Below are 16,747 nucleotides of genomic sequence, written 5' to 3' on the forward strand. Positions count from 1 at the left end.
GAATTTGACTTTGCTTTGAAGACAAAACGTTCCCCCTAAAACTTGAAAACAGGAGGTCTCATCCACAGTCAAACCGACATATAAATGCTCTGACTACCACAATCCTCTCTGTTCCATGTACAGATTTAGGATCATAATCTGATCACCCTGTTGCACGAGAACTTTCCTGTAAAACTTGTTGTGTATTTGAGGTTAAAAGGTTTCTGAAGTTTGTAGTTTTCACTTAGAAATGTCAGACTTGATTTTCCCTCATGAAAAATGTATTAATAATTAACATTTCCTGTTGCTGCAGGACTATTTTCCTGCTTGTAGCAAACTGGATCAATTAGGATCCTACATCCGTATGGTATGAAAATCATCTCATTTTCATGATCGTTGGACTGGTTGAGAAGTAGCAGGGCTTTGCCAGTGTCCTTGATTGATTTGACACATTGCAAAAGTTTTTCTCCCTCAGAAGTAGTTTCAGACTGTTCAGATGCCTGTGTTGGCCCATCTCAGGGGTAACGTCCCAAATTGAATCCCATCCCCTACATAGTGCACTACTTTTGACCTGAGCCCGGGTCAAGGTAGTGCACTATATGGGAATAGGGTGCACTTTGGACATCACACTGTAGTGCCGATGTCCTCTGGTTCACCATACAGCTGGGAAGGTTTGATAATCATTATCATTCTTCTTTCGGTTCTGGGAGTGAAATGTTGTCCAGTGAATATGAGAGATGCTATTGTTCCTCCCTGCAAGGCTATCCTGCTCTCTCTTGGCTGCTGTGGTCTGATATAGAACCTTGGATCTGGGTCCAACTCCTGCCCCTGAGAGAATCCACCCCAATCCAGAACCAGCCTCCCTCTGAGCCTTCTGGTATTCTCTTTCTCTTTCTCTTGGCTCGCACACACACACACACAAACACACACGCACACACGCACGCAGCACGCACGCACACACACACCACACACACACACACACACACACACACACACCACACACACACACACACACACACCACACACACACACCACACACACACACACACACACACACACACAAGTGAGTGGTTGTGGCTAGGCTGGTTTGGCTGCCGAGAAGAGAGATCTTTTACTGAGCATGCAGTGTCCATCTGTGGCTGAGGCTTTGTTATTGGGAGGCAGCTGGCTGAGTGTCCTGTGTGTGTGTGTGTGCGTGAAAAGAGAGTGTGAGGTGGTGTGTTGCTGCGATAGGAGGAGGAACGGGGGAAGAATGAGCTCTCTGTGTGTGAGGGTCACAGAGAGACCTCATGACCAATACTCATACTCTCTGACTGAACAGGCCTAAACTCCCTCCCTCCCTCCCTCCCCCTCCCCTCCCTCCCTCCCTCCCTCCCCCTCCCTCCTCCCTCCTCCCTCCCTCCCTCCCTCCCTCCCTCCCTCCCTCCTCCCTCCCTCCATATCTTTCGCTCTCGCTCTATAATATATATATATATATATCCCTCTGTGTTTACCTGAGGAAACCTGTTCCTCATTTGATAATGATTGAGGCAGAGTCACATTAATGTTATGTGTTTGTTGTGTGTGCTGTCAGTTGTGACTGTTTGGGATGAGATGAGTCACGCTGAATGGGATTTTCACTGCATGCCAACTAGAGTGAGTTAACAGAATCCTCCTACATCTGATAGATAGATAGTGAGTTAACAGAATCCTGACATCTGAGAGATAGATAGTGAGTTAACAGAATCCTCTACCTCTGAGAGATAGATAGTGAGGTAACAGAATCCTCTACCTCTGAGAGATAGAGTGAGAATACAGTGTCTGTATTGCCACTTATAAAGCAACAGAGTATGCAGCGTATTCAATCTGGGCTGTGTCTGTGACGTCCGGGCTGTGTCTGTGACGGTCTGTGACGGTCTGGACTGTTGTCTTGTGACGGTCTGGGCTGTGTTCTGGACGGTCTGGGCTGTGTCTGTGATGGTGGGCTGTGTTGTCTGTGACGATGTGGGGCTGTGTCTGTGACGATGTGGCTGTGTCCTGTGACAGTGTGGGCTGTGTTGTGACAGTGTGGGCTGTGTCTGTGACATGTGTGGGTGGGCTGTGTTATGTTACAGTGTGGGCTGTGTCTGTGACAGTGTGGTGGCTGTGTTTGTGGACAGTGTGGGCTGTGTTCTGTGACAGTGTGGTGGCTGTGTCTGTGACAGTGTGGGTGGGCTGTGTTTGAAGTGTGGGCTGTGTCTGTGACGTTGGGTGGGGCTGTTTGTTGACAGTCTGGGCTGTGCCCTTGTGGTTCAGGGGTGTTTATAGTCGGTCAGGGTGTTTATAGGCCGTCAGGGTGTTATTAGGCCGTCAGGGTGTTTATAGCCGTCTGGGTTTATAGTCCGTCAGGGTGTTTATAGCGCGTCTTGGGTGTTTATAGGCCGTCAGGGTGTTTATAGGCCGTCTGGGTGTTTATAGGCCGTCAGGTGTTTATAGTCGTCAGGTGTTTATAACCGTCTGGGTGTTTATTAGGCCGTCAGGGTATGTTATAGGCCGTCAGGGTGTTTATAGTCCGTCGGGTGTTTATAGCCGTCAGGTGTTTATAGGCCGTCAGGGTGTTTATAGGCCGTCAGGGTGTTTATAGGCCGTCAGGGTGTTTATAGGCCGTCAGGGTGTTTATAGTCCGTCGGGTGTTTTATAGGCGTCAGTGTTTATAGGCCCGTCTGGGGTGTTTATAGCCGTCTGGGTGTTTATAGGCCGTCTGGGTGTTTATAGGCCGTCTGGGTGTTTATAGCCGTCGGTGGTTGTTTATAGTCCGTCAGGGTGTTTATAGTCTCGGTGTTATGTCCGTCAGGGTGTTTATAGGCTCTGTGGCCGTCTGGTGTTTATAGCCGTCAGGGTGTTTTATAGGCCGTCTGGGTGTTATAGGCCGTCTGGGTGTTTATATGGCCGTCTGGGTGTTTATAGGCCGTCTGGGTGTTTATAGGCCGTACTGGGTGTTTATAGGCCGTTGGTTGTGTTTATAGGCCGTCTGGGTGTTTTATAGGCCGTCAGGGTGTTTATAGTCCGTCTGGGTGTTTATAGGCCGTCAGGTGTTGATAGGCCGTCTGGGTGTTTATAGTCCGTCTGGGTGTTTATAGGCCTCTGGGTGTTTATAGCCGTCTGGGGGTGTTTTAGGCCGTCAGGTAGTTTATAGGCCGTCAGGTGTTTATAGGCCGTCTGGGTGTTTATAGGCCGTCAGGGTGTTTATAGGCCGTCAGGTGTTTATAGGCCGTCAGGGTGTTTATTAGTCCGTCGGGTGTTTATAGGCGTCTGGGTGTTAATTAAGGCCGTCAGGGTGTTTATTAGGGCCGTTCTGGGTGTTTTATAGTCCGTCTGGGTGTTTATAGTCCGTCAGGTGTTTATAGGCCGTCAGGTGTTATAGGCCGTCAGGTGTTTATAGGGCCGTCCAGGTGTTTATAGGCCGTCAGGGTGTTTATAGGCCGTCAGGGTGTTTATAGTCCGTCGGGTGTTTATAGGCCGTCTGGGTGTTTATAGGCCGTCTGGGTGTTTATAGCCGTCAGGGTGTTTACTAGGCCGTCTGGGTGTGTTATAGGCCGTCTGGGTGTTTTATAAGGCCGTCTGGGTGTTTATAGGCCGTCAGGGTGTTTATAGCCGTCAGGTGTTTATAGCCGTCAGGTGTTTATAGGCCGTCAGGGTTGTTTATAGGCCGTCAGGGTGTTGATAGGCGTCAGGGTGTTTATAGTCCGTCAGGGTGTTTATAGCCGTCTGGGTGTTTATAGGCCGTCGGGGTGTTTATAGGCCGCAGGTGTTTATAGGCCGTCAGGGTTGTTTATAGGCCGTCAGGGGTTTATAGGCCGTCATCAGTGTTGTATAGCCGTCGGGTGTTTATAACCCGTCGGGGTGTTTATAGGCCGTCAGGGTGTTTTATTGGCCGTAAGGGGTGTTTATAGATGGAGATAACCTTTATGGTTCAGGTCTGTACAATAGAAAGGGTTTTCCAGTGTTGTGTTTGTACAACAGGGCTGACACATTGGCATAGTAGATGATAGCAGTGAAGTGATAATTTGGTGACAAAACACTTTTCATGAGAGATAATTACTGGAGCTGTTTAGAGAGGAGAATAGAGAGAGATGGTGTGTGTTGTGTGTGTTGTTGGTGGTGTGTGTGTGTGTGTGGTGTGTGTGTGTGTGTGTGTGTGTGTGTGTGGTGTGTGTGTGTGTGTGTGTGTAGAATAGTGTACCTGTATCTGGCTCCAGTTGGCATGTTCCTGTAGTTGGCCAGTTCCTGTAGTTGGCAGTTCCTGTAGTTGGCATGTTCCTGTAGTTGGCATGTTCCTGTAGTTGGCCGTCCTGTAGTTGGCAAGTTTCCTGTAGTTGGCATGGTTCCTGTAGTTGGCAAGTTTCCTGTAGTTGGCATGTTCCTGCATTGGCAGGTTTCTGTAGTTGGCAGGTTCCTGTAGTTGGCAAGTTCCTGTAGTTGGCAAGGTCCTAAAGTTGGCATGTTCCTGTAGTAGCAAGTTCCTGTATTGTTATGTTCCTGTAGTTGGCATGTTCCTGTAGTTGGCAACTTCCTGTAGTTGACATGTACCTGTAGTTGGCAAGTTCCTGTAGTTGGCATGTTCCTGTAGTTGGCATGTTCCTGTAGTTGGCAAGTTCCTGTAGTTGGCAAGTTCCTGTAGTTGGCAAGTTCCTGTAGTTGGCAAGTTCCTGTAGTTGACAAGTTCCTGTAGTTGACATGTTCCTGTAGTTGGTAGGTTCCTGTAGTTGGCAGGTTCCTGTAGTTGGCAGGTTCCTGTAGTTGGCAAGTTCCTGTAGTTGGCAAGTTCCTGTAGTTGGCAAGGTCCTGTAGTTGCAGACTAATTGGTCTTTCTGAACAATGATAATGAATTCTAATTGATATAAGGGCTGTTCATGCTGCTTCAAAAGGCTGAGATTCAGGCTGAGACAGGGTGTGTTTGAGTGAGAGAGAGTGAGAGAGTGAGAGAGAGAATCCCCATACTTTAATGAAGACAGCTTCTCCATCCTAGAGGGGGAGATCAACCATTTCCACTCTATTCAATTAGTCAAAACAGGAACATTTTACATCTGGCTAGAAATTAATAAGGAAATTATCTCAACAGAGAAAAATGTCCTCATGTGTGCTCCCTATATCCCCCCAATTGAATCTGTAGTTCATTTTCAGGACTTTTAATGTTGTTTCTAATGCCTTCTGTTTTTCCTCAGCTGTTCATCTGCTTTATTTGGAATTCATTGATACTGTAGACTAGAGTAAGGTAATGAATGATATGTGTAATATGCAATTGGTGCATTTCAGTTGAGCTTATTCTGTCACGATCGTCGTAATAACATTTAGACCAAAGCGCAGCGTGAAATCGGTTCGACATTTTATTAGAAGTGAACCGCACAAAATACAATAAAGAGCAAACCACACGTGAAGTTATGGAGTGCTCACAGGCAACTACACATGGCTGCCTATATATGATCCCCAATCAGAGACAACGATAAACAGCTGCCTCTGATTGGGAACCAGACCAACATAGAAATATAACAACCTAGATTACCCACCCTAGTCACATCCCGACCTAACCAACATAGAGAATATAAAGGCTCTCTATGGTCAGGGCGTGACATATTCAGTAGTACTTGGAAACGAAACATTTTTGCCACACTCACACACACCTATTCACATCGGAGTCACAGTGTATCAATCACTAGGCAACCAACTGCCTACAGTAGGAAACAGGTGTTATCAATCACTAGGCAACCAACTGTCTACAGCAGGAACACAGGTGTTATCAATCACTAGGCAACCAACTCCTACAGCATGGAAAACAGGTTGTTATCAATCACTAGGCAACCAACTGTCCACAGCAGGAAACAGTGTTTATCAATCACTAGGCAACCAACTGTCTACAGCAGGAAACAGGTGTTATCAATCACTAGGCAAGCCAACTGTCTACAGCAGAAACAGGTGTTATCAATCACTAGGCAACCAACTGTCTACAGTAGGAAACAGGTGTTATCACATCACTAGGCAACCAACTGTCTACAGAGGAAACAGTGTTATCAATCACTAGGCAACCAACTGCCTCACAGTAGGAAACAGGTGTTATCAATCACTAGGCAACCAACGTCTACAGAGTAAACAGTTATCAATCACTAGGCAACCAACTGTCTACAGAGGAAACAGGTGTTATCAATCACTAGGCAACCAACTGTCTAACAGCAGGAAAACAGGTGTATCAATCACTAGGCAACCAACTGTCTTACAGTAGGAAACAGGGGTTATCAATCACTAGGCAACCAATCCTACAAGAGAAACAGGTGTATCAATCACTACGCAAACCAACTGCCAAACAGTAGGAAACAGAATTATCAATCAAGCCATGACTATCACCACATGACACGTTCACCGCCCATGATAGTTTAAATTACAATAAACAGTAACATTAATTATCATGCCTAGAACTGTTAAAAAGCGTGATATATCATTGAGTTTGGAAACAAGGCTTTCATAAACGCATGGCGCGGTCTTCTTTTCACACGAAACATTGTAAAGTAAGTTTTTCTCTCAGTAACCATTCCTAATCGAATTTTGTTATTTATAATATTGAATATGATTGTCCAACATCATGTTTCTAATTTCTCATTTTGATCCGACTAGGAGTGTCCTCTTCCATCTGTGGTGCTGGAATCGCACGGAATGCGAGTGGGCCGGTCCGGTCCATGGCTAGAAAGATGAGGGAGTGCGGGCGCGCCCGTCATGCTAGAAAGGTTTTGAGAGTGGGGCGCGCCTCACCGGTCATGGCTAGAAAGGGATTAAGGAGTGGGGCGCGCCAGGTCATGGCTTAGAAAGGAGAGGAGTGGGCCGCCCCGTTCATGCTAGAAGAAGGATGAGGAGTTGGGCGCGCCCGTCATGCTAGAAGGAGAGGAGTTGGGCGGCACCCGTATGCTAAAGGGATGGGGAGTGGGCGCGCGCCCGTCATGGCTAAGAAGGATGAGGAGTGGGGCGGCACCCGGTCATGGCTAGAAGGATGAGGACTGGGGCGCCCCGGTCATGGCTCAGAAAGGAGATACAAACCCTAACCCTTTCCTAACCTTTACCTTAATGCTCCTAACTTTACCTAATGCTCCTAACCTTTACCTAATGCTCCTAACCTTTCCTGAATGCTCCTTAACTGTTGCGTATAATTCTCCTAACTCTCTCGTTAACTTCTCCTAACCTGCTCGTTTAATTCTCCTACCTGCTGCTTAATTCTCCTACCTGCTGCGTTAATTCCCTAACCTGCTGCGTTAAATCTCCTAACCTGCTGCCGTTAATTCTCCCTAACCTCTGCATAATTTCCTAACCTGCTTGCATTAATTCTCCTAACCTGCTTGCGTTAACTTTTCCATACTGCCTCTATATCCAACCTGCTGCAGTTAATTCTCCTAACCCTGTACTTAATTTCTCCTAACCTGCTGCGTTTAATTCTCCTAACCTGCTGCGTTAATTCTCCTAACTGCCTGGTTAATTCTCTAACCTGCTCGCTTTAATTCCTCCAAATCCGTGTTCTTACCTCTGCGTTAATTCTCCTAAACCTGCTGCTATCCAACTGTTACAATTCTCCTAACCTGCTTGTTAATTCTCCTAACCTGCTGCGTTAATGTCGTCCTAACCTGCTGCGTAATTCTCCTCTCATGCGTTAATTCTCCTAACCTACTGCGTTAATTCTTACCTTGTAACTAAGCCTTCATGTTGTATAAACACATGTTTACTTTACAAAGCTAATTTCTATTCTTAAGATGAATGACAGTCATGTAAATGTGATTTTGCAGTACCGTTGGGAGATTCCCTAATGCCTATACACAACCCCAATGCATATTGAATGTCAGGTAAATTTAAAATCTGCGTCAATGTTATGTCCGTGCCAAATTTTCCGAACGGAAACCCTGGCACGCACATGTGTGTGAAAAGTTAATAATGAAGGAAGTGAGAAAGATGGGGGCGGGGGGGGGGGCAGGACGATGGGAGAAACGAAAGCGAGAAAGGGGTTCACTTTCAAAGCCCATAAAATATTTAGAACTTCTTTATGCCTCACGCCTTGCCATTGTCGATCCTATTACGCGTACTGATGGAGTCCTAACACAGAGTCCATTTTTATCATTTAATCATTCTCATCAACGATTAAACAGGGGAGTCCATTCTATCATTTTAACATCTCATTAGGAGAGTTATCCCTTTCTACTTCCTCCCATTCCTGAGTACATGAAGACATCTGTAATTTCCTCTATCCAAATAGAATAGGACATGAAGGCTGGGATCTCTTCCTTCTCTGTATCTCTCTCTACAGCGAGTCGTTTAGACAGTTCTAATGAGACTGAGTGATGATAGAACTGCTACATAAGGTGGCAGGGAGTACACATCTGAGAGAGAGAGCAGAGAGGAGAGGTGAGGGAGAGAGAGGGGAGAGGGAGAAGAGGGGGTTGGAAGAGAGGGGTGGAAGAGAGCTAGGGAAGTGGGAGAGAGAGCGAGGGGTGGATGGAGAGAAGGTAGAGGTGTGGGGATGAGAGGAGGGCGATGGGGTGGAGAGAGGAGGTGGGGTGAGAGAAGATGGGGGATGGGAGAGCAGAGACGAGGATTCTTGGGACGAAGAGAGGGCTGAGTGGGAGAGAGGGGGATGGGGCGAGAGAGGGGAATTGGGGGAGAGAAGGATGGCGGTAGAGAGAGAGAAGAGGGTGGGGTGGAGAGAAGGTGGGGGGGGAGAGAGATATGGGGATGTGGAGAGAGAGGTGGGGTGGGAAGATGAGAGCGGGAAGGGTGGGGAGAGAGAAGGAGGGGAATGGGGAGAGAGAGAGGGAATGGGAGGGAGAAAAGAGAGGTGGAGAGAGACGGTAGGGGGTGAGAATAAGAGAGGATGGGCGAGGAAGAGGCGGGGGTGCAGGAAGAGGGGGTTAGAGGAGAAAGGGTGGAGAGAGAGATGGGGGTGAAAAGAAGAGGATGGGAGAGAGAGGGGGGTGGAGAGAGAGAGAGGGGATGGCGAGAGAGGCGGGTGGAAAGAGAGAGAAGAGGGATGGAGACAATAATGGTGTTCCAAAAAAAGGTCCAGTTGCCAGGACTACAAATACAAATTCCATCTAGACACCGTTGCCCTAGAGCACACAAGAAACTATACATACCTCGGCCTCAGTACCTCGACATCAGTGCCACAGATAACTTCCACAAAGCTGTGAACGATTTGAGAGACAAGGCAAGAAGGGCATACTATGCCGTCAAAAGGAACATAAAATTCAACATACCAATTAGGATCTGGCTAAAAATACTTAAATCAGTTATAGAACCCATTGCCCTTTATGGTTGTGAGGTCTGGCGTCCACTCACCAACCAAGAATTCACAAAGTGGGACAAACACCAAATTGAGACTGCATGCAGAATTCTGCAAAAATATCCTCCTTGTACCACGTAAAACACCAAATAATGCATGCAGAGCAGAATTAGGCCGATACCCACTAATTGTCAAAATGCAGAAAAGAGATGTTAAATTCTACAACCACCTAAAAGGAAGCGATTCCTAAACCTTCCATAACAAAGCCATCACCTACAGAGAGATGAACCTGGAGAAGAGTCCCCTAAGCAAGCTGGTCCTGGGGCTCCACACCCCACAGGAGCCCCAGGACAGCAACACAATTAGACCCAACCAAATCATGAGAAAACAAAAAGATAATTGCTTGACACATTGGAAAGAATTAACAAAAAAACAGAGCAAACTAGAATGCTATTTGGCCCTAAACAGAGAGTACACAGTGGCAGAATACCTGACCTCTGTGACTGACCCAAACTTAAGGAAAGCTGTGACTATGTACAGACTCAGTGAGCATAGCCTTGCTATTGAGAAAGGCCGCCGTAGGCAGACCTGGCTCTCAAGAGTAGACAGGCTATATGCACACTGCCCACAAAATGAGGTGGAAACTGAGCTGCACTTCCTAACCTCCTGCCCAATGCATGACCATATTAGAGACACAGATATTAGAGACACAGATCCACAAAGAATTTGAAAACAAACAACATACATAAACTAGTACTTTAACCATTTGCACATTGTTACAGCGCAGTATATATCCATAATATGACATTTGAAATGTCTTTATTCTTTTGGAACTTCTGTGAGTGTAATGTTTACTGTTACTTTTTATTGTTTATTTCACTTTTGTTTATTATCTATTTCACTTGCTTTGGCAATGTTAACATGTGTTCCCTATCAAAATAAAGCACCATGAATTGAATTGAGAGGACGGAAGAGAGAGAGAGGGCGGAAGAGAGAGAGAGAGAGGGCGGAAGAGAGAGAGAGAGGGCGGAAGAGAGAGAGAGAGGGCGGAAGAGAGAGAGAGAGAGAGAGAGAGAGAGAGAAAAACACGTGTCTCTGTATCCCCTGATGTCCTGTTAAACCATGAAGGTTCAGTATAAACAACAAATGCTTCTCGCTCCTCTAAATCCTCAAATCTGCTGCCATGGTCAGATCTCATCTACTGATAGTAACGCTACTGCCCATGAAAACACACACACACACACACACACACACCCCACAAAACACACACACACACACACACACACACACACACACACACACACACACACACACACACACACACGGTGCATCAGGCTGTCTGGTTTAATGTGCTGGCTAACTGGGACTGTACCCTGTTGACATTATAAACCCAAATAGAGTCCAGAACAATGGTTCAGCCTGTCTGGCCCGAGCAGACCGCACTCTCAGCTCTTTACTCTTTATCACAGGGTCAAGGTTCAGGCTTTTCAAATTACAGATTGTGTTTTTAACATTTTGTCATTCACCTCCTCTCTGGTTCTAATGCTTGCTATACTGTCCAAGGCCATTACCCCAGAATCCTGGCATCATCATGAGAAAACAGTTTTATCATTTTAGAGGTCTGTGGAATCTACCCACTTAAAGAAAAGGAATGAACTGGAACCCAACGTGAACGTCCTGACAGTGACCGTGTCCCTATTCCCTATGTAGTGCACTACTTTTTGACCAGGCCCTATTCCCTATGTAGTGCACTACTTTTGACCAGGTCCCTATTCCCTATGTAGTGCACTACTTTTGACCAGGTCCCTATTCCCTATGTAGTGCACTACTTTTGACCAGGTCCCTATTCCCTATGTAGTGCACTACTTTTGACCAGGTCCCTTTTCCCTATGTAGTGCACTACTTTTGACCAGGTCCCTATTCCCTATGTAGTGCACTACTTTTGACCAGGTCCCTATTCCCTATGTAGTGCACTACTTTTGACCAGGTCCCTATTCCCTATGTAGTGCACTACTTTTGACCAGGTCCTATTCCCTATGTAGTGCACTACTTGACCGTCATCCAGTAGGCATACTTTTGACCAGGTCCCTATTCCCTATGTAGCGCACTACTTTTGACCAGGTCCCTATTCCCTATGTAGTGCACTACTTTTGACCAGGTCCCTATTCCCTATGTAGTGCACTACTTTTGACCAGGTCCCTATTCCCTATGTAGTGCACTACTTTTGACCAGGTCCCTATTCCCTATGTAGTGCACTACTTTTGACCAGGTCCCTATTCCCTATGTAGTGCACTACTTTTGACCAGGTCCCTATGGGCCATTCTTGGGAACAGGGTACCATGTGGAGGCATTTACAGACATCAAATCAAACTGTATTTTGTCACATGCGCCGAATACAACAAGTGTTGACCTTACCGTTAAATGCTTACTTACAAGCCCTTAACCAACAGTGCAGTTCAAGAAAGAGTTAAGAAAATATTTACCAAATAAAACTAAAGTAAAAAATAATAAGAAGTAAGACAATAAAATAACAATAACGAGGTTATATACAGGGGGTACCGATACCGAGTCAATGTGCGGGGGTACAGGTTAGTCGAGGTAATTTGTAGATGTACAGTTGAAGTCGGAAGCTTACATACACCTTATCCAAATACATTTAAATTCAGTTTTTCCCAATTCCTGACATTTAATCCTAGTAAAAATTCCCTGTCTTAGGTCAGTTAGGATCACCACTTTATTTTAAGAATGTGAAATGTCAGAATAATAGTAGAGATAATTATTTATTAAATCTTCTATTTCTTTCATCACATTCCCAGTGGGTCAGAAGTTTACATACACTCAATTAGTATTTGGTAGCATTACCTTTACATTTGTATCCTTCCACAAGCCTTCCACAAGCTTCCACAAGCTTGTATCCTTCCACAAGCTTCCCACAATAAGTTGGGTGAATTTTGGCCCAATCCTCCTGACAGAGCTGGTGTAACTGAGTCAGGTTTGTAGGCCTCCTTGCTCGCACACGCTTTTTCAGCCACTCCAATACCTTGACTTTGTTGTCCTTAAGCCATTTTGCCACAACTTTGGAAATATTCTTGGGGTCATTGTCCATTTGGAAGACCCATTTGCAACCAAGCTTTACTTCCTGACTGATGTCTTGAGATGTTGCTTCAATATATCCACATAATTTTCCAGCCTCATGATGCCATCTATTTTGTGAAGTGCACCAGTCCCTCATGTAGCAAAGCACCCCCACAACATGATTCTGCCACCCCCGTGCTTCACGGTTGGGATGGTGTTCTTCGGCTTGCAAGCATCCCCCTTTTTCCTCAAAACATAACGATGGTCATTATGGCCAAACAGTTCTATTTTTGTTTCATCAGACCATAGAAATTTCTCCCAAAATTACGATCTTTGTCCCCATGTGCAGTTGCAAACCGTAGTCTGGCTTTTTTATGGCGGTTTTGGAGAAGTGGCTTCTTCCTTGCCAAGCTGCCTTTCAGGTTATGTCGATATAGGACTCGTTTTACTGTGGATATAGATACTTTTATACCTGTTTCCTCCAGCATCTTCACAAGGTCCTTTGCTGTTCTGGGATTGATTTGCACTTTTCGCACCACAATACATTCATCTCTAGGAGACAGAACGCATCTCCTTCCTGAGTGGTATGACGGTTGCGTGGTCCCATGGTGTTTATACTTGCGTACTATTGTTTGTACAGATGAACGTGGTACCTCTGGTGTTTGGAAATTGCTCCCAAGGATGAACCAGACTTGTGGAGGTCTCAATTATTTTCTGAGGTCTTGGCTGATTTCGTTGATTTTTTCAATGATGTCATGCAAGGAGGCACTGAGTTTGAAGGTAGGCCTTGAAATACATCCACAGGTACACCTCCAATTGACTCAAATTATGTCAATTAGTCTATCAGAAGCTTTAAAGCCATGACATCATTTTCTGGAATTTAAAGGCACAGTCAACTTAGGTATGTAAACTTCTGACCCACTGGAATTGTGATACAGTGAATTATAATTGAAATAATCTGTCTGTAAACAATTGTTGGAAAAATGACTTGTGTAATGCACAAAGTAGATGTTCGGGTAGAGGGGTGGTCATCTACCCAGATATCTTATGTCTCTTCCCTCCCCTCAGGTTCCTGTCAGGTAGAGGGGTGGTCATCTACCCAGATATCTTATGTCTTTCTCCTCCCCTCAGGTTCCTGTCAGGTAGAGGGGTGGTCATCTACCCAGATATCTTATGTCTCTTCTCCTCCCCTCAGGTTCCTGTCAGGTAGAGGGGTGGTCATCTACCCAGATATCTTATTAACACTCTTCTCCTCCCCTCAGGTTCCTGTCAGGTAGAGGGGTGGTCATCTACCCAGACATCTTATGTCTCTTCTCCTCCCCTCAGGTTCCTGTCAGGTAGAGGGTGGTCATCTACCCAGATATCTTATGTCTCTTCTCCTCCCCTCAGGTTCCTGTCAGGTAGAGGGGTGGTCATCTACCCAGATATCTTATGTCTCTTCTCCTCCCCTCAGGTTCCTGTCAGGTAGAGGGGTGGTCATCTACCCAGATATCTTATGTCTCTTCTCCTCCCCTCAGGTTCCTGTCAGGTAGAGGGGTGGTCATCTACCCAGATATCTTATTAACACTCTTCTCCTCCCCTCAGGTTCCTGTCAGGTAGAGGGGTGGTCATCTACCCAGACATCGGGGACAAGCTGGACATTATCTGCCCCAAGGCTGAGCCAGGACGAGACTATGAGTTCTATAAGCTGTACCTGGTCAGGAGGGAGCAGGCGGAGGGGTGCAGCACGGTCATGGACCCCAACGTACTGGTCAACTGTAACAAGCCAGAGAAGGACATCAAGTTCACCATCAAGTTCCAGGAGTTTAGTCCCAACTATATGGGCCTGGAGTTTAAGAAGAATATGAATTACTACATTACATGTGAGTACTGAATAAAGCTTTATAACGTTGAGCCAAGAGTAGAGAGAAAAACTCTACCTCTTTTTCCTTTACCCCAAGCTTTGACTATGTACAGACTCAGTGAGCATAACCTTCTATTGAGAGCATAGCCTGCTATTGAGAGCATAGCCTTGCTATTGAGAGAGGCCGCCGTAGGCAGAGCTGGCTCTCAGGAGAAGACAGGCTATGTGCACACTACCCACAAAATGAGGTGGAATGAGCTGCACTTCCTAACCTCCTGCCAAATGTATGACCATATTAGAGACACATATTTCCTCCAGATTACACAGACCCACAAAGAATTCGAAAACAAACCCATTTTGATGAACTCTCATATCTACTGCGTGAAATACCACAGTGTGCCATCGCAGCAGCAAGATTTGTGACCTGCTGCCACAAAGAAAAGGGCAACCAGTGAAGAACAAACACCATTGTAAATACAACCCATATTTATGTTTATTTATTTTCCCTTTTGTACTTTAACTATTTGCACATCATTACAACACTGTATATATACATAATATGACATTTGAAATGTCTTTATTCTTTTGGAACTTCTGTGAGTGTAATGTTTACTGTTACTTTTTATTGTTTATTTCACTTTTGTTTATTATCTATTTCACTTGCTTTGGCAATGTTAACATATTTTCCCCATGCCAATAAAGCCCTTAAATTTAAATATAAAAATTGAGTTCAGCTTGAAGTCTCCCCCCTCCTCCCTCTCTCATTGGGGGAGAGAGAGTTCAGCCTGTAGCCCCCTCCTCTCTCCTCCCTCTCTCAGTGGGGGAGAGAGAGTTCAGCCTGTAGCCCTCCCCCCTCTCCTCTCTCATTGGGGGAGAGAGAGTTCAGCCCTCCCCCCTCCTCCTCTCTTCAGTGGGGAGAGAGAGTTCAGCCTGTAGCCCTCCCCCTCCCTCCCTCTCTCAGTGGGGAGAGAGAGTTCAGCCTGTAGCCCTCCCCCTCCTCCCCTCTCTCATTGGGGGAGAGAGAGTCAGCATGTAGCCCCCCCTCCTCCCTCTCTCAGTGGGGGAGAGAGAGGTCAGCCTGTAGCCCCCCCCCCCTCTCCCTCTCTCATTGGGGAGAGAGAGTTCATTCTGTAGCCCTCCCCCCTCCTCCCTCTCTCAGTGGGGGAGAGAGAGGTCAGCCTGTAGCCCTCCCCCCTCCTCCCTCTCTCAGTGGGGGAGAGAGAGTTCAGCCCTCCCCCCTCCCCCCTCCTCCCTCTCTCATTGGGGGAGAGAGAGTTCAGCCTGTAGCCCTCACCCCTCCTCCTCTCTCAGTGGGGAGAGAGAGTTCAGCCTGTAGCCCTCACCCCTCCTCCCTCTCTCAGTGGGGGAGAGAGAGTTCAGCCTGTAGCCCCCCCCCCTCCTCCCTCTCTCAGTGGGAGAGAAGAGTTCAGCCTGACCCCCCCCCCTCCTCCCTCTCTCATTGGGGGAGAGAGAGTTCAGCCTGTAGCCCTCCCCCCTCCTCCCTCTCTCAGTGGGGGAGAGAGAGTTCAGCCTGTAGCCCTCCCCCATCCTCCCTCTCTCAGTGGGGGAGCGAGAGCAGCAAATGGTTTCACAAGGTTGAATTCTCCTATATAAACAGAAAGACAGTCCTCATGGGGTCTCTGTATGGATTATGGTCTTTCTGAGTAAGAGTTCCTTGGACTCCAGGGGGGTAGAGGTCAGGGTTATAGGTCAGGGTTAAAGTTAAGGGGTCATTGAGACTCAGCAGGGGTCAGCAGTGATGATAACCTCTGACCTAACCTCCAGACCAGGGTCCTCAGCAGGGCTCCCATAGCTCCCAGTACATGCTTGTCATAAACCCATCTAACATTACAACTGTTCCAGCCCCATTACAGGCATGTTACTAATGTTAGTGGAGCCCCATAGAGCTGAACTGACACTATGTAGAGCTGAGCGAGCTGAGCATAGATGGTACAGAGAGAGAGAGGGAGAGAAAAGACAGAGCCTCCTCCCGAGTGGCGCTTGAGGCGTCACTACAGACCCGGGTTTGATCCCAGGCTGTGTCACATAAGGTGGCGCACAATTGGCCCAGCGTCGGTCGCCAGCTGGACGGTGTTTCCCCCAAGACTGTAACTACCAATTGGGGAGAAAAAGGGGTAAAAAGTAAGAAACAAAAACATATATATTTGTCAGACATTCAGACACACACAGACAGACAGGCCAGACAGGCCAGACAGGCCAGACAGGCCAGACAGGCCAGACAGGCCAGACAGGCCAGACAGGCCAGACAGGCCAGGCAGGCCAGACAGGACAGACAGGCCAGACAGGACAGAAGAAGAAGCCTGCTATCGTCACTAGTCAGCTTAGCATTGATTTCCTGAGGAACCTAAAACAGGAAACAGGGTGCAGGATGGGTGACAGACTGATCTGTAGTAACAGATGCCATTCTGACTCTCACTCTGCCACCACAGCACTACACAGTACTCTGCCCTCTAGTCCTCCATCCCTCCATCTCTGCCCTCTAGTCCTCCATCCCTCCATCTCTGCCCTCCATCTCTGCCCTCTAGTCCTCCATCCCTCCATCTCTGCCCTCTAGTCCTCCATCC

At 46.8% G+C, this 16,747-nt stretch overlaps 1 protein-coding gene across 1 annotated transcript in view; it reads left to right on the top strand.

Moving 5' to 3' along the window:
- The window catches only part of LOC111965996 (ephrin-B1-like), a 93,870-nt gene extending 79,630 nt beyond the window's left edge, over positions 1-14,240 (top strand). The window contains exon 2 of the mRNA XM_023990439.2: positions 13,904-14,240. Within this exon, the coding sequence (XP_023846207.1) occupies positions 13,904-14,192 (289 nt within the window). The 3' untranslated portion in view covers positions 14,193-14,240. The remainder of the gene's footprint in view (positions 1-13,903) is intronic.
- The last annotated feature ends 2,507 nt before the right edge of the window (positions 14,241-16,747 follow it).

Source organism: Salvelinus sp. IW2-2015, linkage group LG6.2, assembly GCF_002910315.2.
Source record: "Salvelinus sp. IW2-2015 linkage group LG6.2, ASM291031v2, whole genome shotgun sequence".
In the NCBI taxonomy this organism is placed as follows: domain Eukaryota; kingdom Metazoa; phylum Chordata; class Actinopteri; order Salmoniformes; family Salmonidae; genus Salvelinus; species Salvelinus sp. IW2-2015.